The sequence below is a fragment of the Bactrocera tryoni genome, chromosome 1 (genome assembly GCF_016617805.1).
Source record: "Bactrocera tryoni isolate S06 chromosome 1, CSIRO_BtryS06_freeze2, whole genome shotgun sequence".
Taxonomy (NCBI): Eukaryota; Metazoa; Arthropoda; class Insecta; order Diptera; family Tephritidae; genus Bactrocera; species Bactrocera tryoni.
Genome location: NC_052499.1, coordinates 33,862,317 through 33,887,650, shown reverse-complemented (window position 1 = coordinate 33,887,650; position 25,334 = coordinate 33,862,317). Strand labels below are relative to the sequence as shown.

At 33.9% G+C, this 25,334-nt stretch overlaps 1 protein-coding gene across 2 annotated transcripts in view; it reads right to left on the bottom strand.

Moving 5' to 3' along the window:
• LOC120782655 (homeotic protein ultrabithorax) overlaps positions 1 to 25,121 on the bottom strand; it is a 139,764-nt gene extending 114,643 nt beyond the window's left edge. For both annotated transcript variants that reach the window (XM_040115027.1, XM_040115028.1), the window contains exon 1: positions 23,987 to 25,121. In XM_040115027.1, the coding sequence (XP_039970961.1) occupies positions 23,987 to 24,734 (748 nt within the window). In that variant the 5' untranslated portion in view covers positions 24,735 to 25,121. The remainder of the gene's footprint in view (positions 1 to 23,986) is intronic.
• Positions 25,122 to 25,334: the final 213 nt, after the last annotated feature.

Below are 25,334 nucleotides of genomic sequence, written 5' to 3'. Positions count from 1 at the left end.
TATCAGCAAAAATTAATGTACATATTTGGAGTGATGATAATCCATAAGCCATTGCTGAGACCGCGTTACGTGCTCAAAACGGCATTGTTTAGCCCTATGGGCAGAGGGAATCATTGGTCCATGTTTCTTCCAAAATGAAGATGGTCATAATGTTACAGTTAATGGGAAACTCTATAGAGCTATGAATAATAACCGTTTCGTGCCTGAATTGGATAATGTTAATTTTGACGACGCTACATTGCGTCGCGGGTCTATGGCGTGGTGCCCAAAATCGTGCGATTTAACACTAATGGACTAGTTTTTGTGAGATTATGTGAAGTCGCACGATATTGCTGACATGAGTCCGTAGGTGGTGCCTATTGGTCACTTGCCCGAATTTATTGTCTAAACATGATGGCAAATTCCTATATTTAAAATGAAGCTAAATTCTTGGTTATAACATTAAATTATATCCGTTTAATTTCTTCGTGAAAACCGCTTGTCTACAAAAAACACCCTTCGTATGCACATACATATGTAAATATCTGTATCTTAATTATATTCGATCAGTTTGTATGGCAACGGTCTGAATAATATATTCGTAGAATGTACCCCTTATATGAATAATAGTCTATGCCAAATTTTGTGGAATAAAAAAATTGTCGACCAAATTTTGATCGACCAATTGTTAAGGCATATAATGGAACCTATCTGAACAACTTGTTAGGAGGTTATATCATTGTCTTGCGTAACCAGAGTTTTCGATAAGAAATGTAACGATAGGTTTAAAGTAAATGTAGTGAAGGCAATGCGAATTATTCTTATACACGAATAAAGGGATAATACACTACTTGTTTACATAATTCTCCTCTTTTTTGTCCAACAAATTTGTATGCTCTCAGTTTAATGTTTACATCGTAAAAGTGCAAAATGTAAACAACGAAATGCCAGCCGTAATACCGCAAATGCCACTGCTCAGCATTCGAAAAAAATGGATGTAGTGATGCGCTGTGTTATATTCAACCAATGTGGAGCAGGAGTGTAAAAATTTGATTTAATGCTTGTGATAGACCACGTGTATAGTTAAATATGCTAGGTCGTGCCTGACGCTTTAAGCACCGCTTCCGTTGTCCGCCAATTTCCTCACGCCAAAAAAGTACAAAATTAACATATAAGGAAGGGCTAAGATCGTGCGTAACCGCAAGTATTATACTTTAGCAAATTGAAAGCATCAAAGCTGAGGCAATACTTTTAGGTGTTCGCAAAACCTTATATTAAGCAAGTATTTATTAAGCTATTTGCCGTTGAAATTTTTTCAGAAGTCTTAAACTATTATTTTAGGTACATACATATGTACATAAGTATGTATATGGAAGCTGAATCGATGTTATTCTTTTTGTTCATCACGATCCATCATTGCCTGAAAAATACGTACTCTGAGTTGAGTTAAGCTGAGATATATGGAATAAAGTCAAGCGGATATTTATGTGTGTTAGGTATACGGTTTACGGTACAATGCATAGTCGGAAATCACTAAATACCCCATATACATATCCAAATATACTCGAGAACGTTGTTTCCATTAAATTTTATGAAGATAACTCGCATTGAAAGTATACTATAAAGTATACTATAATCACCCGTTAATAGTAACGCTTTCTCTAAATTAGTCTATAGTAAATCTAATATTATAGGTACGTGTGTTTAATTTTTCTCAGATATCTTACATATGTGTCGATATATACAAGGCCGTAGCCAGGATTTCATTTGGGGAGGGGGGGATTAACTAAAAAAAACCATTTCAAATTCAAATTACATATGTACATATCTTTATTCAGGCTTTACAGTGATTATTTATATATAATACATACTTATACATCTTAAAAAATATATTAAAAAATCATAAAATAAAGAAACTAAAAATATTTCATTTATTTTGTACATACATATGTTAATCTACACCTGTAAATTGTTAAAAACACATATTATATGTACTATATATGTATTTATAAAATTAAATTTAATCGGAGAGCTTTTTTCGCAGCAAATATGTCAATAACTTCTTTTGTTGGCACATTTATACGGCGATGAACCGACATCAATGCCAAACCATTTAATCTTTCCGTGCTTGTTGAGTTTCTGAGGTACGTCTTTAACCTCTTCATAGTTGAAAAAGATCGCTCGGAAGAGCATGTAGTAACTGGTAAAGTTACCAAAATTTTTAATAGAAAATACACATTTGGAAATAAATCTTTATTGCAGGCTTCAAGCGATTCTATTGCTGAATTAGGCATGTTTATTTCGGGTTCGTTGCGCCATTTTGTTTGCCAAAGCTGCAATTCAGACTTAATGTAATTGTCTTTTAAAAAATTTTCATAAAATGAAAAGGTGTTTTCGTGAAATACTGTGCCAGCCTTTACACACTCTTTTGGTAGCAATTTTTAAAGTTGTGTCACTGTTACATTATGCTTTTCAAATCTTAGTTTTAATTGGTTAATGAAATCATCTAAGAGTGGAAGTAAAATGGTTATTCGGTAGTATTTTTTTGGATCTTTTTCAACTATGTTTGCGCGGCTTTGCTGTCGCCCAGTTATTCGAGGCAACGCTATTGTTTCACCCAGAAACTCAAGCAAGTTCTCAGCATCTTTAAAAATATCTACGAACTCTGTTTCTGAGTTTGTACGCATATTTTTAAAATTGTTTATAATGAGATCGACGTGCTGTACAGCAGCCGCTAAGTCGCATGAAGTTGTTTGAAGAGTTTTGCATAATGGCAAGGTATATGCAAATATACAATTTAGGCAGCACAAGCTTATCACGAACTCGCTAGTTGATATTGATCTTATAAAAGAAGATGCTTTTGATGAAGTATCGCAATCGCTATTACCACTTAATTCTTCTAATGCACCAACAATCGCTTTAAAAATCTCTTTAAACCTCAGCAGCCCATCATGGTTTTCAACCCATCGGGTTTCGCACATTGCAGTTAATTTTCTCCATTTTGTTTTTGGCATATTTTGTTTAATATATTCTGTTAAAAAATTTGTTCGTTTGGCGGAGGATTTGAAAAAGAGCCCTATTGATTTTATAATGCCAATTGCATTTCTGATGGGTTGAATTTGGCATGAGTGACACAAAGCTAAATTTAGCGAATGAGAGCTGCAGTGCACATAGAGAGCTTCAGGATATTTTTCTCGGATTATTGCCTGCACACCATTCACATTGCCTTTCATGCTTGCAGCACCATCGTAGCCTTGTCCAACTAAATAATTACAGTCAATTTGCATATTGTGTAAACTTTCCAGAATTGTTTGAGCTAAAGAAGCTCCTGTTGTGCTTTCAACAGTAACAAATGTAAGAAAATCTTCTTGTACGATATAAACATTGTTGTAGAGCTCGGTGTATCTTACACAGATGGACATTTGTTCCTCTCGTGATATATCCGTTGTTTCATCAGCCAGCAAGGAAAAACTCTTAGCATTATTAATAGCCGTCACCAGTTGTTTTTGAATTATTTCACCACAAACAGAAATCAATTCATTTTGTATAGTTGGACTATAATATGTAGCATTTAACTGCAAAGTTTCATCATGTTGTTTCAAATCTATATCGCCACATTTATGACGCATACGTAATATAGCTCGAAAACTACCATCATTAATATCTGGTTCAGACTCATTGAATTTAATACATCTGAAATCGCAAGTTCCTCTTAATGATAATTCTTGTCGTCCACACAGCTTAATGGTTTCAACAATGGGAACCAGTTTTTTCCTATTTTTGGCAATATTAGCGGATCGCGCGATGTCTAGCTGACTCCTTATGTCTATTTGTTTTTTTTTCATATACGCTTATAAAATTATCAGCAAATAATGTGCAGTCTTGATGATACTTCCTTTGCTCTTGCCGCTTAAAATCCGCGATCGCGTCTTTCCACTTGTTTAATGGTTTCACAACCAAAAACGATTTCTATGCTTCTATAAAATACAATTAAGCATATTTATATTATAAAAAAAAATTTAATCACATTAATTTCGGGGGGGGATTGATCCCTGCCATCACCCCCCCTAGATTAGATACGGCCTTGGATATATACGGCATAAAGTCGATCAGACGCTTGAAACTTCTTTATTAAATATATGAGATTAGGGAGAGTATTAACCCGATTTTATCACCTTACTAAAGTTGGAAAATTATGATCCGATTTCGACAATTTATAGAAGTGACCATCCACTATTTGTGCAAAGTTATCCTAATCAAGTTTGGTTGATATACATAAGTAGCTTAAGTGTATTGTGAAATATGGTATGTACTTTATTTGCTATGCAAGGTGTAAAATTTTTATACTCTCGCAACAATGTTGCTAACCAGAGTATTATAGTTTTGTTCACATAACGGTTGTTTGTAAGTCCTAAAACTAAAAGAGTCAGATATAGGGTTATATATACCAAAGTGATCAGGGCGACGAGTAGAGTCGAAATCCGGATGTCTGTCTGTCCGTCCGTCCGTCTGTCCGTCCGTGCAAGCTGTAACTTGAGTAAAAATTGAGATATCATGATGAAACTTGGTACACGTATTCCTTGGCTCCATAAGAAGGTTAAGTTCGAAGATGGGCAAAATCGGCCAACTGCCACGCCCACAAAATGGCGGAAACCGAAAACCTATAAAGTATCATAACTAAGCCATAAATAAAGATATTAAAGTGAAATTTGCCACAAGGGATCGCATTAGGGAGGGTCATATTTGAACGCAATTTTTTTGGAAAAGTGGGCGTGGCCCCGCCCCCTACTAAGTTTTTTGTACATATCTCGGAAACTACTATAGCTATGTCAACCAAACTCTACACAGTCGTTTCCTTCAGGCATTTCCATATACAGTTTAAAAATGGAAGAAATCGGATAATAACCACGCCCAAATCCCATACAAAGGTTATGTTGAAAATCACTAAAAGTGCATTAACCGACTAACAAAAAACGTCAGAAAAACTAAATTTTACGGAAGAAATTGCAGAGGGAAGCTGCACCCAGGTTTTTTTTTTTAATTGAAAATGGGCGTGGTCTCGCCCACTTATGGACCAAAAACCATATCTCAGGAACTACTAGACCGATTTCAATGAAATTCGGTATATAATATTAACACCCTGATGACATGTACGAAATATGGGTGAAATCGGTTTACAACCACGCCTTCTTCCAATATAACGCTATTTTGAATACCATCTGATGCCTTTTCTGTATAATACGAGTATACACATTAGGAACCAATGATGATAGCGGAATAAAACTTTACAAAAGTACGGTATTTGAAAAATATGTAAATGACGTATAATGAAATCTCGATTATCACTTTATCATGCGAGAGTATAAAATGTTCGGTAACACCCGAACTTAGCCCTTCCTCACTTGTTGAATATCTATTAAATTTATTTAAATGTAACCAAATAGTATAACTTTGATAAGTAGAAGTGAATAAAATAAAAGATATTTCTTTAAAATAATTTAGAAGACAAACAGTGTATATTTTGAAAAGATAATTAATGCTAATGACTTCAACAATGAAAGTTTGCTTGGGCCACCACCGAATAATATTAAAATAAATAAATCATTATTAAAATGCAAGTTTCACCCAATGTATATAAGTACATATATATGTGTATGCATATTTTTATGTTTTTATTATTGTTGTTGATTCTTTATATCGATGAGATTGCCATGGTTGCTTGCATACCGTTTGGACGTAAGACATGTATCATATATAAACATATGTGAGAGTTGCCCCATTGATTACGTCGCACTAATGATTTGTGGTTGTTAAATAAATTTAAAAACGTTCATAACAAAGCTGCCGGTTTCGCCGCTAAATATGTTAGTTTTTGGCTTACACTTGTTAATACATGTACACACATATACATATGTATATGTATATATGAAAACTTTAAAAATTTTCAATTCACATATTTTATAGAATTAATTAAACAGTGAAAACATAAATACATATATTATGTTTAGGCTACTGTTTTTAGTTGCAGCAATGTCTTTTTGCAAACACACAATGCTTACATTTTTTATTTGCATTGGGTTTATTAGCACTATTTCTTTTTGATAAGTGTTTACATTTCTCATAAGAAAACTAAAATAGCAGATCACAACGTACAAACCTAAGCAAACAAAATTACATACTATACATACATATATTTTCTCCACTCTACTTTGCAGTGAGAAAAGCGCACTGGCGTCTAATAGGCAGTCAGTGAAATGTGCCCAGACGTAGCCTGCAGCTTGAAGATACACATTGTGTATTTGTTTGGGTCGGCAATTAAGATTTATATCAACTAAATTTGATGAGCAATAAAAATTGAGCTTTTCAAAAATGGAAAAGAAGGGCGATGAAGTAAAAGAAGAATTACGAAATAAATTAAAAAACCTCACTAGACGCAAACAGCTGACTCCATATGTATCTTCAAAAAGCACCAAAAGCAACAACAACACACCTTCATAAACTGCAACTCGAATGTAGTAAATCTTTTAAATTATATTTGATCTTGTTAGCTTGTTTTACTTGCGTTTTTGCTCACTCACCCAGGCGTCACTACGATACACGGTGTGTATTGTTATATGTGGATATACTGATGTGCAACATAAGGTGTGAAGGTGAGTGGCGTGCCACAAGCGTATGCTGCGGATTTCAAGTGTGTTATAAAAATGATTTTTAATGGGAATTGCACACTTGCGTAAACAACAGATATGTAAATGTAATTGTGGCACGTTTGTTGAGGAGATGACAACGAGGTGTACCTTGAGTTTTGAAATAAGAAAGTTTTTTATTTGATTAGGCTTTTGCGGTCAAAAGCTGAGTTTAACAGGTACCATTTCCGTTAAGACAACTTTAGTTATTTAAATGAAACATTTTGAAAAATTGTGGAATATAAAAATAAACATGGCTTACTAAAAAGGTTTTGATTGTTAAGTGAATGCTATCGATTTAGTTTTATTAAGGTTAATAGAGGAATTGCGAACGAATTTCAACCAACACGAATTCACTTAACTGATAACTGTATACAAATAATTCGCATTTATTTGACGGAGGTGACAAAAGGCCAAGTGTAGTGCCAAAAAATGTATACGCATATTCTATTGAATATGGGGAGGGAGAAAAAATAATAGATTTCATCCAGGCACGATGTTTAGTATTTAGTATAAGGATCAATTATGTCAGAATGAAAATACATCCTTTGTGCTAGATTTTATTTATATATCTTGACATCAAACCATTGCCTCGCCCACGAGATGACTTTACATAACACAGAAGGGCATCTTAGAAGCCGGTACCAAAAATGGGTAAATGACTTTAACAGAGCTTGAGAGCTGATGACGTTATCGAAATAAAACTTTACGGAAATAGTGCATTGAGGTATTCATTTAACCTGTAAGACATATTATTGAGATTTAAAAATACTTTTTTCTTGTAATAAAGTGATCTTGTGTCAAAAATGGATGAAATTTTGTCAATACTTCCCTTAGCCTCCATATATATCCAGTAGTATTATACAAGGTGCGTTCCAAAGTAAACAGGACTTTAAAAAAAGGACAAATGGTTTTTTCTGCAAAATCAATTTATTTTATTCAAAGTAGTCTCCCTCTGCTTCAATATAGCTTTTCGCACGGTCCAAAAGCATGTCGAACGAGTGTTGGCCGGTATGGCCGCCAGTACGCCGGTGCAACCCTTTTGAATGGCCTCTACGTATGCATAACGCCTTCCGCTCATGTGCAAATGCATTCTTCCGAAAAGGAAGAAGTCGCACGGTGCCATATCAGGTGAATACGGGAAGTGGTTAATGGTTAAAATGTGATTTTTGGTCAAATAATCGTTCTTCCAATATTGGGCTCTGAGCAATTTTTGGTCGTCGATGTTTTGGAGATATTCAATTCCATTTCCATGAATTTCAATGATGACTTCGGCTAATTTTTGATGAATTCACGCACAGTTTCTATGGAATTTCCGGTGATCACGGATTTTGAATGGCCCACATATTGATCGTCATTTATGTCCTCACGACCACTTTGAAAACGTTGAAACCACTCGTGCACTCTGCTACGGGATAAGCAATCATCGCCATTAACTTTTTTCATCAATTGAAACGTTTCGGTAAAAGTTACCAATTTTTAAACAAAATTTAATGTTGGCTCTTTTTTCGAAGCTCATTTTCGCAACGATAACACAAACATACTGACACTTAAAATACAATAACTTCACTTCTAATTAAAGAAATGTCATGAAATTCTCACTGGAAAATCGATAGGAGATTTTAACGCACCATACGATATAGAGATGGCGCCACAAGGGCGCGCTAGATTCAAATAGTAATTAAGGCAACTGGGAAGAGCCCGTTTTTCTCTTGGAATGAGTCTTTCATTTTAATATTCATCTAAAGCTTTTGAAACTACTAATTGTAGGATCATAATAAGCAGAGTAGTAGTGTGAGACAATTTTCATAGAGAGTCGAGGGTTCAAAAACTGATCGAACTCAGTTCATACAAGGATTTTCAAATATACTACAGTTGACTTTATATCCTAGATTTTCTTTATTATCAGACATTAAATTGCGTGAAAACATGTTCTCGATTATAAATTGATATTTTAATAAAATTGGATGTACAAGTTATCTTAAACCTAATATGGTTGGGTACTAAATATGAATGAAATTATCTATCTAATATTCATATTATTAATGTTATTGTATTTAGCCTCTTTGGTAGATTTTTTATCACATATGTAAACATATCTGATTTGAGTAAATTAGTTTGATGCTAGTATAAATATTTGGGACACGAAGCAACATACATATTTAATAATTTGGTCCATAAGGTATAGATGCTTTCGTAAATTACAGGTGTCTTATTCACCTTAAAACATATATAGAAAAGAGAAATTTAGCTACAACACATTAAAAATAAATGACCACGTTTCTTCTCCTATTTGTGACGATGAATTATTGCCGTTTCAAGTCCCTTCATTGCTTTTACATAACGATAGTAAAACATGATTTTATATTTCGCTTTACCAATGTTTGATCGTAATGCCTACCAAACCACCATATTATAAGAGTATGTACATATGCAAATATATTCAATTATAAATATGAGTATTTGTGTTGTTCTCTTATTTGTATAAATGTAATTAAGTTCCGTTTAACAAAAGAACGAACATTTTCGAATGCGCAATCAACTTCACAAGTTCGGTTATACTACATTAGTGTCAATTTAATGTTTCCTTAATGACACCGCATTCGGTGTAGGAGGGGCATAAGAGAGTACAGTACTTGCTATCAGTTCAGTAGGTCAATTGTTCAAGTTTACCATGGTAGTGGGTATAATGAGTAAAAAACAATCGTCCTTTCAATGTTTCTTTATTCCCATACACTATGAATTTCATTTAAAGACGAATAGGTTGATTTTTAGCAGCATCTATACATTATCTTATTTCAATTATTCATAACAATATATCTCATTTAATGTTTGCTTTACAAAAAAATTTGGACTTATCTTAATTATATAAAGTTATTTAAATATAAAACTTGAAATCTGTTTTTTTTTTGCTGTCATGAAAGTTTTATAACACTAAAGAGTGTCTCAAAACAAACACAAGAATTAGATTTGTTGCCATTTATGTGGTAAAGTGTTGACAATTATAAGAAAACCAAATCGACAGCTGGCAGTTTAAGCTTATTAAAAATGAGGCGTTCGTTACAGGATGTAACATCTGCATTATTGAACAACATTTCAAAAAAAAAATGGAGGCAGCAGTTCGAAAGTTTCATACAAAATATGGTCGGAATAGTGTTTTAACATTGTCCAAATTAATTGAAATGATGGCAAATTTAAATTTTGCGTTAACTTTGGGACATCCGGTATAAAATAGATCGGCAATGATTGCGCAGTCGGTCGTCGATAGAATCGAAATATTGTATTATTGGTTTCGTGATATCAATTTATCTAACTGAAAAAGCGGTTTTTCTTGTAACGTAAAACTTATTCTCTACTTTTCAATCTTATGGCACATATAATTGAAATTTGGTCACTGGTTTGACCAGACTACATATATGCATACCCGAAAAACGCTGTGAAGCGAAGTTCCATAACCAAACTTCAAATTAAGATAGAAAATGTTATTTAGTACAGACGGTTCAACAACAAAAAGCACCAATAGGCTGAAAATATTTAAAAAGTTGGACTGAACCGCCCTCAACTAGGCTTAATGTTCGTACATATATCACAAGCCGCTAAAGCTATATCAACCAAACTTGGTGGAGACGGTACCTGTGAAAATGGGTGGAATCGGATAATAACAATGCGATAACTCACTAAATAAAAACGTCAGAAGCAACTAAGATCTTATGTGCTTAAATTAAATTGTTCCTTCATGGTACGCTATCTAAAGTCTAGAAGTAATCGAAATCGGTTCATAATTTATTAAGCCCCCAAGACACCGATTTGGTGGACCTGTGTGCCTATGGCTGACTTTTTACTAGTATCAGTTAATCTATTAAAATAATAAATAATTATATGCCTGTGTACCAAAACTGGATAAAATAGAGACCCAGCTCTCATATCCAAATATAAATATTTTCAAACTTTCCGTTGCCCATGATCTTTTTTTCAGATATTATCTAGTAAAATATGACATCCAGACTTTCTTTTAGCCATACTATACCAGATATATTGAATACTACCTCTCCACTCGGCATTATGTCGTTTATATTGGTCGTTATGTGTGTTATTAACTGTGGGTATAATTTCCTCAAAATACTATGATTTGGCGTTGGATATGAATGAAATTGGTCTAAAACTTTGATTGATCTTTCGATATAGCCTCAAAATCAATTATAATTGCCAGTGCATTGATAAATTAAAAATTAAGCTTTAAAGCGAGGAGTTCTACAATTATGCTACTAACAAGTAATGAAGGGCTAAGATCGGGTGCAACCGAACATTTTATACTCTTGCAACTTGCAAGAATAAAAGCCAGGGCAATACTTTAAAGTGTAAAACCATTCACATAGAGTAAAGTCAGTCAGATATTCGAAAATCCTGGTATTAGTTATGTAGGGGCTAGGCCAAGTTTTTGCTCAACTTTATCTATATTAGGAACAAAGATACACTGTTATGAGTAAAACACGCTCGCTTATTTTCATTGGAATAACTCACATATTGGTCGATATATGCGTTACAATGCCATCCCGAAGTTCAAAAATATTTATATTAAGTATATGGGTGCTAAGAAAAGTATTGGACCGATTGAACTCATTTTTGACATAGAGAGATACCATTATAAGAGAAGGATTATCTCTTAATTTAAGTTTTATATATCACACATTGACCGACATTTTCGATCTACCGTCAACCATAGACACTGGAGTCTAAATTTCGGTACCTAGGGGCTTGAACAGTTTTTATTGGATTTAGAGAATTTTTGCTCATAAGGTAGTACACACTTAAGATATTATTCGTGCAAAGTTTTATCGGTATATTAATTACTTCTTGATATATGTACATATGTACTGGAAACTAAACGAATCGCGTGGAATGTAAAATTTAGCAATATGGGAAATAGGCGTTGTTGTTGCCTGATTTCGTCCATTTTCACATTGGCACATAAGAATGTCAAAAGACGAAATCGGTTAGGCGGATCCCGAGATATGGGATTTCACCAAAAAGTGGGCGGTGCCACGCCCATCGTCCAATTTTCATGCCGGCTCCCGTAAAGCTATCTCATGCCATCTACTATTGATTTAATAATTTTAATAGTTTTTAACAGTAACGTTATATGAGGAGTGAGCGGGCTTTTATTCCGACTTCATCCAATTTCACACTGTCGTTAGAATGTGTGGTTATGAGATAAGCACATTAAACTTGTTATAGGACGATGCCACGCCCACTTTTTAAAAACTTTTACTCAAGTTACAGCTTGCACGGACAGACGGACGGATGGACGGATGGACGGTCAGACAGGCAGTCAACCGGATTTCAACTTTTCTCGTCATCCTTATCATTTATATATATACAACTCTATCTCAATTAGTTTTAGGTGATACGTACAACCGTCAAGAGTCAAGTCTTCAAATGCTGATAAAAATTTGTTAAGACGTCTTAATAGACGCATAAAAGACGAAATGTTAAAACTTTGCAACAAAGATTGGAATACTCTACTTTCAACTATGGTGGAAGGGTCCGGCTCCTTTAGAAACATCAACAAAGTTTAAAAGAAGAAATATTCAAACATTTCAACATTGAACTATAATGCAATCTGGAATCCTTAATAGGAATCAAACTGTATATGCTCATTTGAGAGATTCTGCTACTAAAACTGATCTCGTTGAAATAACCTTGTCAGCTAACGCATCAGTTACTATGCCTTCTGGTAGCTTTTGTATTAATTCTAAAATTTTTTTTACATTATTAAAGAATTTAAAAACTAAAAAGTCTACTGGTATTGTATAGTTGCCTGAAACCTTTACCAAAAAGCAGTATGATATCTTGTAAATATAATTAATACTTGGGATTAAGTTACTTTCATAAAGCATGGAGAAAGCTTAAAATCATAGCAATAATAATGACCCAGAAGTTTATTCAAATCAATCAATATATCAATACTGGGAAAGGTTATTAAAAAATTATAAACTTTTGTTGAAAACAATGGAATTCTTTCAACCCAACAATTTGACTTTGGAAACAAATGTAACACTGTTCAATCTCATTTAACTTCCGATTGAACTAAATAAAATCGTTCAACATTAAAAAAGAAAACCGTAGTGTTTCAGTTCATATTGATAGTAATAAGTGGCCATTCTAGGAAATTTCTGCAAATATAATTACTAATGTACCATTAGACCCTAACGATTTCAAAAATATTTCATTTAATGAAGGATTCTGGTAAACGCGTAGAAAACTCAGCAATTTTTTCTGGTTGAAAACACAGGCAAGTTACTTGCCCCAGAGCTGTTCTGTATTAAACAATATCACTGTTCTTTGAAATGAAATAATAAAATATATCGGCCTTATTCTTGAAAAAAAAATTAATTTATAAACAAAATGTTTCGGATATTATTAATAAAAAAACATATGTTATAAATAGGACCTTGTGTACTTTCATTAATCGTAAATCCGATCAAAATACTAACAAATGTCAGCTTCCCATGAGTGGTGTATGTTAGGTTAGGTTATTAAATTTGTCACGAAGGTTGTAACACACCGTAGGAAAATTTGGATACCCTATAAAATATATGTATATATAAAAGACCGGTACGATAAGTTGAACTGATTTAGACATGCCTGTCTGTCTGCCCATTTGTCCGTCTGTATGTCTGTATATAAGCGAACTGGTACCTAAGTTGTTGAGATATCTTCAAGAAATTTTACTTGACTTATTGTCTACAGAATATAGCTGCATACAAATCCTCGAAGAAAGTGTTCAGATCAGATCAATATACCATATTGGATCAAAACGGGTGAAAACTTTCCCTGGACCTCATATAACTAATATCATGACTTTCTAGTGATGGTATGTGAGGAACGTTAATGAAACTCAAAGAGCATCTTGGTTTGTTAATAATTTGCAGTAATGCCAAAAATAGTTAAAATCGCGTCAATACTGCTCAAATCTATATATCTAATATTAGGGGTATTCAGACCGAACTTGTTAATCTAGTAGTTCGTTAGTTAATACTTCGTTAAAACACTTAACTGTGAACATAGTTTTTGCTGTACATCGGAAGTGGGTGTCAATTTTGTTTCAAAACAGCTCATTTAATTATATTAAATACTTACTTTTGAAAAATTTGTCAAAAACGAATTTGTAGTAGACAGCATATCTATTTGTTCGCAATAAAATAAGTTAACTTTTGAGGCAACAACGCAAACAAAACTGCTCAGTGATGTTACCAAGCAACGAAAAAACTATCATGCCTGCCAGTCTGGTACTTCATTACTCGGTAATACGATAATCCGTTAATTTTACAAAAACAAAACCCACATAAAAACTACCGAGTAACGACTAACGAATTAACAAAACTGGTCTGAATATCTCTATTATGTTTTCAAATTCTCGGTTGGCTTTATGCTATTTAATTGGTGAATTTGTAAGATATCTTAGTAAAATTAACTGAACGTATAATATTGGATATGCTATAATTTATTGCTGTGAAATTAATTTGGACGATGACAACATCTGATCAGTCGACGTTACGAATTTTCGAGACATAGGTTCTGCAAAAGATTTATGGTCCTTTGCGCGTTGGCCACGGCGAACATCGCAGTCGATGAAACGATGCGCTGTATGAGATATACGACGACATTGACATAGTTCTGTGAATGTCGTCCGAATGGACGAAAACGTTTCAGCTTTGAAAGTATTCTACGCAGTACCCGCCGCGGAAAGCAGAGGAAGAGGAAGACCTCCACTCCTTTGGAAGAACCAGGTGGAGAAGGATCTGGCTTCGCTTGGAATCTCCAATTGGCGCCACGTTGCGAAAAGAAGAAAAGACTGGCGCGCTGTTGTTAACTCGGCTATAATCGCGTAAGCGGTGTCTACGCCAGTAAAGAAGAGAGGAAGAAGATATTAATCCATGAATTACCCAAATTCTCATGTACAGGGTCCGGCACTCAAAGTGTAACCAACTTCAGACCATTCGCGCAGCTGTCGCACTGGAATCAGCTGTTTATAAATTCGCTGAATGACAGTTCGGAGTATTGTTCGCAAGTGTAAAAAAGCGTTTTGCCAAAAGTGAAAGCAAAAAAAAGTGATCAGTGATGGAATTCAAACGTAATAGTGTGATTGCTTTATATTTAGCTGGAAAACACAGCCAGCAATTGTCCGTGTGCTCAAACACCTTAATGTGAATAAAGTTTTTGTTCATTCACCATCACTCGTTACAATGATACTGGTAGCATCGCAAAACGCCATGGAGGTGGTCATCAAAAGACTGCAACGTCACGTGAGATGGTTCGGAAAGTGAAGAAGCGACTTGAGCGAAATCCAGGACGAAGTGCCAACCAAATGGCTAAAGAACTGAAAATATTCGACCGCAGCATCCGACGCATAGTGAAAAATGAGTTCAAGGTCAAGCCTTACAAGTTCCAAAAGGCCCACGATCTCACACCGAAGCAGCAACAAGTAAGACTTGAGAGAGCGAAGCAGTTGCTTCGCTTGGCCGAAAGCGGTCAAATTCCGAACATTGGATATTTTGGAGAGCAAGGTCCGAAGTAAAAAATACACCAGTCTCGAGATGCTGAAGAAAGCCATTGTCCGTGAGTGGTCCAAAATACCGGCAAGTCACATTCGGGCAGCGTGCGATTCGTTTTTTGACCATCTCAAGGCCATAGCTAAGGCAAAAGGTGGTCATATCGAGCAAAAGTGAATTGGTCCTGAATTTATGATTATTTTCACAAATTTTGTACTTAAAAATAAATAAAAATAATTTTCGAAACCGAATTTATGGCTCTTTTAATTGGTTACACTTCTAGACCCTGTAAAAGATATATGGATTTTCGTATTCAACAAACCTTTTATTAAATAAGTCTGTCAGTGTATGAGTTATATATTTATACAAAATAGGTTGTAATCCATTCCCGATTTCGTCGAACAACGATTATTGAAATCGTTTGTAACATTAAAACAAGTTTTTTCAATACTTGAAGGTATTTCTCCTGGCACATTGTAAGAGTATGAAACGTTCGGTTACACCCGAATTTAGCCCTTCCTTACTTGTTTTTAAAACAATTTTTCAATCCAAAATTGCGGAGCGCCTGTGATAGAAAACAAATTTTTAACAAGTAAGCAAGGGTTAAAAAATGTTTGCCCACAGATCTTTCAAGTAGCAAAAACTCCCTGTTTTTTGAAAACTTCATCATCAAAAAAGTTTTGGAGTTATACTAATTTATTAACAGAAGGAAAATAGATATTACGAAAGCTACTTTAATGATGCTGTTAAATAAATATTTACGTTGAGAAATTTTGTGGATGTAATAACTAGTGACAACATTTCATAACCAAATTTGTACTTTTCGTCAGAATGAAGCGTTAAAATTTTTAAGGGCAACTATTTTTTCTGTTGAATTTATTATTATTACTTAAACAGCCTTGAACAAAATCGCAGTAAATTGGGCAGAGACAAAGTATGAAAATTTTGTTTTTAGTATGTTGTTTCAGTTCAACGGTTTATTTCTCAGTTTGATAAATACGTGTTGACCATAATTGAAGCATCACAGTATAAATAGCGGTTTGTGAAAAATGCTATTATTATATATTTATGACGCAATGTGTTCTACGTGAGCGAAGGTACATTCCAAACAACGATGGCATTTATAAATCAAGGTCAAAAATGGTTTGACCCGAATGGTTACCTGTATACCTATGTGGTTACATTGATTAGCTGCGGAAAATAATGGCACCAAAATCCAATGGTATAAAGCGCATTTTACCTACAAGTACTTTACGGGCATCGTTGGTTGCAAACTGAACTACTTTCATAAAACCACACTTTAACATAACGACACCAAAAATATTTTGTTAAATTGTTCAAAGATAACTGCAAACAGATGTATGAGTTCCGTCTAGTGAAATGGAAAATGACTTCTAAATAAATAACAAATTTAGAGTTATTATTTTCTACATTTTCTATTTCCAAATATTTTTCTTTCAGTAATCTTGTTTTTCTCAAGAACTTTAATGGGAGTTCTTTGGTACCAACACCAACTTCTGTACATGGTTTTATGATTAATGTTTGCACATATGGGATTTCCAATGCCTTACACAAGTGGCTAGTGGATATTATAACGTAGAGTATATTTAAATAACTTTAGGACTTTTATTTTTAAATATTAAATTTTGATATTTTTCCCTCCCGATATGCAATGAACCACAAAGTTTTCTTGACGTTTTGCTGCAGTATTATCAACTTCTTAACGAAGTTTAGTTTTTTTGGTTTTTGTATATGACGTCATATGCATAAAACGATTTTATAAGTACAATTTCGATATGGTTATATTAGCTTCAATTAACTGCGATGGAAATATTATAGTCCGTCATTCAAACTGATCAAATGAAACCGATTAAAACCAATGATGAGTCAATTGTTGATGTTTGATAATGTGTGGTTAATTCACAAATAAGAAGTTTGATTGATGTATAACCAAGAATTGGTTATACGTACACATAAATTGTACTACAGTCATATTTATTTTCTAAAAACGTATGTGTAATCCTCAAAACATTCAGTTGATGGTATTAGAATTTACGGTTTAAAATTCCTTAAACGATGTTTCATGGGAATATTTAGAATAACGGTATTAACTTACTAAAGGATAATTATTAAAGTTGACTCCGGCAATTTTATACCTTTAGCGCTATTTATTTTAAGCCAATACTTTTGTGAATCCTTTGCGAAATATATTTTTATAAATTCTTAAAAATGTGAAATTTTGGAAATAATTTAAAATAGTTTCGGTGTGCATAATTCTACTAATTCATAACTATTAGAGTGCGTCCGACTTCTATTCCATCTGAATTGATTTTCCTATGATAAGTTAACTATGAAGGCGAATACTATAATAATAATAATCAAAGTATAACAATATTCATAGCGTAAGCACATTAATATGCACATATTTAATAACCTGACCAATAAGTAGTTTACCTACACAGTCGTGCTGTGCTGTTGGTTGTTGTCCGCTGTATGTAGTATTTGAATTGCTTAACGTTCATCTTTATTATTAATGTGAGAATTTTAAAACTTTTTAGTCTCACCCAGTGTTGTAAGGGTTTTTAATTAGGTATATTTTACCTTTTCAATTTTTTTCGTTGCTTTAGTTATCTTCTTTTGGGAAATTAGTTTAAGTCGTAGATTATAAATCAGTGTTTGCATCTTTCGAAAAAATTTTTCCTTGTTTCATAATTTAATCAAATCATTATTCGAATAATACTCCTAAGCTGAAGCTTCTCTATCTACGAGTACGCATTCATAAAACCGCCCTATATTGAATTTAAGGTTGAACTTTTCGAAAAGTTTAGTTGCTATTTTATATATGTATGCAATATGGTACGTGCTGAAGGGAATTTGACAGTCCTTTTCCCATCGTACTGAAATAAACTATAATACTGTCAAACGTTCTTGCCGTTTCAGTTATTGGTCTTAAAGTGACACCACCTCTTTTATATTTGTTATGGTTAAAAAAAATGTTGTTTTTTGATAAATCATTGTATGTTGACAGGAAAAATATCGGTGATTCAAGTGTTACGCAAAATTAGCCACAGCATATGGATTCAGATACTAAATTGTACCACAACCGTACCATTGCAAAGATTTACTCCGTTCAAGGAGGGTCACAAAAATTACGGAAACTCGATATGGTTGGGTAAACATAAAGTAAAATTGGTGACTTGGGAACATATTCAGTATTTCAAAGGAACGCGATGGGTGCAGCATTTTTGAGAAGACACATCGATCGTTAGGACAAATCTGTAAATAAATAGTTTTACCGCACGTTAATGAATGAATTGAACGTCGAGATCAAAGTTAGGCCCACGACGTTTTAGCCCGTATAGTACATTCAATATACTAACATTGTACAAAATGCAATGCAACCGATGTGTGGCGAAAATTATATTGCTACTCTTGTCATTTTTTTCGTTTACTCAGAAAATTTAAATTATTTTCGAATTCAAAATTCAAAATTAATCTTCACATTTAATAAGCAATGATATCCAAGCGATCAGTCAGTTTAGTTATATTTTACATATACACTGACAAAGAAATAGAAAGAGAGAAAGAAATTTTACAAACATTCAAAAAAACTATAAAGGAAATATAGATGGTAGCATTTTAATTTATATGAGAATTTCGCTAAACTGGTCTTGATGTGAAGATGCGAGACGATTATGTTAAGCGTAACAACAGCAACCGCGTATACTAAAGTTGTAATTGAAGAGCAACCAAAGGGAATACCATACACACGTCTAAAAGACTGCTCGGGTGGTCAGAACCACTGAAACTTTGGTATCAGTAGCCACACTTCAAACACATTCGATCGAATAAAGCCGTAAGCATACGTGTAGCTTACGAACGAGGTGAACGAGGTGAAGGGAAATATTGTGAGGTCTTGTGCGCGTCCGACCCGTGTCAAAACATGCCATAATATGCTAGACACCTCACACAACACGTAGGATGTTGATTACGTATCCACAAATATTTCTGTATTTAGCGCAAAAGAAAACCAAACAGACGGACAAAGTTCGGTGAAGTTATATGTGTATAGCTTCGAAGCGAGAATGAGTAACGACAAAAATCAGGGAATCAAATTATGCAGTAAAATAAAAAAAATACAGAAAAAATATAACCAAAAGTGGTGATTTTAAAGCGCTAACAAAAAGAACAACTCAATGTATAACATAAAACACTTTGTTTTAAATGCTAAAATTATTTATTAATAAACACTGACCTACTAAAAGATTCAGAACTCATAATGTCTTAACGCTTCTGCTAGCAGATACTGATTTCTCTTCAACAGAATAATTAATCGCAGGTTTGGTTCTAAAATCAATCGTGGTGAAAATTTCCTCAACACAGATAAGAAATAATTTCTAATTAGACCAGTGAAGTGATTTCTCCAATGGTTTCCTTCACAACTTTTTCCGAACTTGTGAGACTCGTTGGATGAAATCGCACTTGATTTCGTATCGGAAGAAATCCAATATGTTGAAGGGTGATTATTATCTAAGCGGATAGATATTTGGAAGAAATATTATCGTAAAAAGATAATTTTCTTCATGCAATGTGCTCGCTTCAAAACCTGCTAATCTCTCTCTCTCTTAGCATCTTAAATTTTTATAAATGGTTGTTTTGAAAAATATCTTAAAAATAAAAAACATATGTATATAGCGGGAAATCAACTAATTGGTGAGTGTGTCACCATATTCTACATTGATATAAATATAAATTTGCACTATTTTTATAAATCTATTCCTATTGGTTGACAGTATATACTTTTTATTAATACCATTTTCACTAAAAGATAGGATTAATTGTGGCAGTAAGATTTTATGCGAACGTTCAGAATGACGGAAATTAAAAAAAACTAAAACTTTAATTATGCTTTATATACGCTCATTGAACAAATAGATATTTATTAGTTCATTAGTGGGCTTCATTTTCGTTAGTTAGACCTCATTTTATAATACAATAGAAATTAATCTAATGTGAATATTTGGTATTTAAGCAAATCAATTAGAATTCTGTGAGGGGCCTGTTATCTTTTAAGTTGTATCTTTTTAACTGCATTCGGAAGAGAGTAGGTCGTAGTAGTTGATTTAATTGTATAACAGTTAGCAAAACTTTTCTTACTCTTATTTAAATTTGTACAAGTAAGAAAAGACTTAACCAATATCAATAAGATATATAGCCAAAATAATCTAAAACAAGTAGGGAAGGGCTAACCGAACATTTTATAATCGTGACACTTAGCAACGCTCATCTTCAGGTTAAAGATGTTACGAAAGATTTCAACATTCTTTGTTCGACGAAATAGTGAATGACTTACAGTCATATTTGATATCTTCCTATATTTTTATTTATTCGCGTCAGCTAAAATTATATTAAAAACATCTTCAAATGAATGAGATGGATATAATGGGTTGTCAAAAAAGTCTTGCGATATTTTTATTAGATTTTTTTTTTTATTGAAATTGAAATGAATTTTTGATGACTCATGCCCAGCTCTTGACCGATGCTACGGCTATGCCGGTCTGTTTCGACCAATTCAGCGATTTTATCGCAATTTTCGACGACTGGCCCTCCGGAGCGTGACGCATCTTCGACCACCTCTACACCAGAACGAAAACGTTGAAACCATCGTTGTGCAGTGGAAATTGAAACTTTATCGGGTCCATAAACTGCACAAATTTTATTGGCGGCTTGAGATGTATTTTTACCTTTATCGTAGTAGTACTGTAAAATATTCCGTATTTTCTCTTTATTTTGCTCCATGTTTGCGACGCTATAACTCACGAACTACTTAAAAGAAACGACAATCAATCAAACACGTTAGCGCGTGAAATGTGCTTTCCAAAAAGGTATAGCACGACCCGATGCGACGAATAAAACTAGAACTACGCGCTTTCAGCGCCAACGAGCGAAAATACCGCAAGACTTTTTTGACAACCTATTATTTAATATAATGAGTTAATGTAGAAAACGTCAACCAGAGGATCGAAGTCTTAGGATTATGACACTTATGCCAAAGTCCAGACAAATTCCATTCCAATTCAGCGCTAAACAATAAAATTCTTTAAAATCTTGTCCATTGTTCTTGTTTAAAGCTAGGTGGAATGACGAAAGTTATTATTTGAAGTATATGGAAGTTGGTGGGGAATCAATCCGATTTTATCTATTTTTGCTATTACGATAATACCAGGGATTCATTAGGGTATCTCACATACAATCACCAATGATATGTAGTAAGGTCGCCGCATGTTTGAAAATCCTGATATTAGATATAAAGGTCTAAGTAAAGTTTCCGCCCAATTTGATCCATTTCATTTATATGCGGTAGTCTCTCGGAAATCTTTGTATTATGTATATGTGAACTAAGGGAAGTATTGACGCGATTCTACCCATTTTTGACACACTAGCAAACTTTTGTCAGGAAAGGGATATCCTTAAATTTAAATTATATATCTCACACATTGACCAATATTTGTTGTAAAAAGTTAATTATTGGTACTGGGTTCCAATATTAGGTACCCAGAGGCTTAACCAGTTTTGGTTCGATTTACGCAATTTTTAGTTTTAAGGTGACACACCTTAAATACACTATTCGTGCATAGTTTTATTCTATATATTGACTCTTTCCTGATTTATATACTTAAATGTAAAAGAATTAAACATTTTGTTAAATGGGAAGTAGGCGCGATTATAGTCCGATATCGCCAATTTTTTTTACTGTGACAAAGTGTTATTGAAATTGTTAGAGTGGGTCTCGGATATGTGATTTCACCAGAAAGTGAGCAGTGTCTCGTTCCTATAATGCACTCTCGTACCATCTCAGGTGTAAAATTGTTTGTCATTGTCGTATTTAATTATTGATTTATCGCAAGTTTAGTAGTTTTTAACAGTAATGTTATATAGATAATTAGCGGGGAGGGGGGGCAATGTCGTTGGGGGTGCCTAAGAGTTAAAATATCCATTTTATAAAAATAGGTGCGTCTTGCTACTACGATCCCTGTGACAAATTGCAGTTCTATACCTTAATTTAGTGCTTAATTATGGCAAGTCTACGAACTCGTTTTTTGTCAAGGAACACGTGTATTAAATTTCTTAAGGATATCTTTACTTTTGCTAAAGTTACAGCTTGCACAGATGGACAGACCAACACACAGTTATGCGGTTTTCAACTCGTTTCCTCATACTGATCATTTATATAAATAATACCTATCTCTATTAGTTTCGGGTGAACAATACTATGATACTCTATAGCAATGTTGCAAGAGTATAATTAGCATGTCATAATTAGAGAAAATCAATTGAATAAAATATTCAAGAAGTCAATAAATTTTAAAAACATTTAAAAAATTATAAAGAGAGGAATTACGATTGCTTAAATTGATATGAAATAAATTGAGGTTTTTATTTTGTATGCACAATCAGAATAAATTAAATAAATCCGATCCCATATGCTTGATTAAAATATAATACAATACTTAATTTTTTGGTTCTTATTGATATTAATAATTTTTATAGCCACTAAAAAGCATTGAGCTGTTTCACAACGTTTTCGAAATTAATAGTATAATTTATTTATATTTTCATTATCTGTACTACCGCAGAGTTATCGCAGGAAATGTAATCTCACATACTGTATGTGTATATTTATTTGCCCTTTAATCTGTCTTAGGTAGTTATTGCTCATATTTATTCTGAGTTTCTACTTTGAAGATTTGTTGCTTTGTTTGATAATGAATTTGACAACAAAATATAAGCACAAATATAAGCTAAAAATGTTTTAAAAAATATCGCCAAAGAGATTGGCATTCACAAAAATTTTAATTTCCCCATGAAATTATTGGGCAAAATCAGAGCGCACATCTGTTAAATTTGGTACTAAGATCGAAATACTCAAAGGGAAGACCGATCACTTGTTCTTTACCAGGCTTGTTAAATTTTTATTTTATTTTTTTAGTTTTTGTTACATATTTGTTAAAAATGCTTGTTAAATGGTTCACAGGTTAAGGCGATTATCTGGACCAAAAGTAGCCGCTGGTTATTATTGCTTTATTGATCACTCACAGGCCGCACAGCCGACGGTGTTCATAACCTTGCAGTTATCATAATATTGTTTAGATTACTAGTATAAGTGTACACTTCTTTGAGCAGTTGTGTTGGTAAACTTCGAGTTATTTCTGTTGCTTTTCCCAAAGAGCTCTTGTAGGTCTCTGACTTAAAGAATGCTCAAAAATGGCTCACTACAAAATGTTTTAAAAAATTAAAATAAAAAAAAATTTAAAAATCATCGGAGAAATTTAGAAAAGGGCTTACGTGCAATTGAGATAAGTGCTTACACTATTAGAAAATAGAGAATCTTATAAAAATATTTATATAACATTCTTAGTTACAAAAATAAACAAATCTAGATTATACCAGTTTAGTGAGATAGTATATTAAAGCAAAACAATGTTAACCATCACCTTCGAAACTTTATCGTAACTTAACCTATTAAAATGAATTAGAATGGTTCTAAAATTATAGCGCTCTAATAGTGACCTAACTATTCGGGGACAGTTTTAAATTATATACATGTATCATCTACAGCTACATTATGAGTATTTAGCTCAAGATACCATCAATTTTTAATATATTTATAACTCTTTTTGCTTCATTAATTAATAGATAATTTCTTTTAATTTTCATTTAATAATCACATTGCAATGTTTATATATTTTAATAAAGCTTCGTGCGTCCTACCTGCGATAGCCATCCACGGGTAGAAAGTATGATTGGTGGCTTGATGTAAGCTACTAGCACTTTGAGCCGCTGCCGCCCCAGAAATTGTGCAATTTGCATTCCATGCGGTTCCTGCACCGCCAACTCCTACACCACCGCCAACACCAACACCACCTACGCTTCCAACGCCCCCAGCGACACCTTGACCGGCACCAACGACTCCACCACCAGTTCCACCACTTCCGCCACCACTGCCACCTCGATGGCTTACCGGGCTTCCGCCTGAAGTGTCCAAGTATCCACCAACACGGGAGTCTGGAGTGCAAGCGGATGGACGCACTGGCATGCCACCAGCAGGATTGTTCTGTCCATTATTATTTGACCCGTTAGAACCACCGCCTGAGCCACCACCACCTCCAGAACCACCACCGCCGCTCGCACCATTCGCGCTGGTATTCCAGATATCTTTGTAACCATTGACCACGGAGTCGGCTTTGATATTAAGACAGTCCTGTTTGTAGGCGCCATCACTGTAAATTTTGTTACAAGCAGCTGTGATACTTGCGTCGTAGGGAGAATCCTGCGTGGTGCGTTGTAAGTGATGATTGGCATAAGGCGACATGCCCAAAGAGAGCGGAAAGCCACGATAAGCGGCTGCGGCCGCTGTGGCTGTCTGATCATGGTGACCTCCAGTACTCATTGTCATACCGGATGTCTGATGCGGGTGGCCGTAAAAACCAGCCGAAGCCTGTTCAAAGTAGGAATTCATACTGCCAGCGGTAAGAATTTTGGCGGTTGTAATACTGTCTCGCGAGAAAAGCTAAACCTGATTAGGCTTTAGCTTTGATTGGACTTACTTGCCGTGGCAAGGTACTTTTGCTTAGTATTTTCTTTTATAAATTTTAGACGCGTGGCGAAGTAGTATGTTTGGATTCACTTAAATTCAAATAGCTTCTCTATTTCGGTCATTTGGTTTTCTAAAATTTGTCCTGACACAAATTTACATAATCCCTTTGAGTTGTGATTTATTTTGGCATAACTTACTTATCTCATTTCTTTACTTTTTTTACCAAAAGTAAACGCTGTAAGAGTTGGCAATGTAAACAATGTAAACGAGAATATTATAATAATTGCACCAAAAGTTATATCACGGTTAATGTTCATTCGTAATTGATGTTGTAAATTTTATTAATTCCATTTAATTTGATTGCTGTTTCTAAATAAAACACTTTCTATCACCAAAAATTTTTTTATTGTTTTTCACACAACACTTTTGGGTAAACTATTTTCGTTGCACTCTTAAAATTTGTATTAATTTTATTTTTCTAGTTCACAAATATTTGATATTTTTCACAATGCATACTTTGTC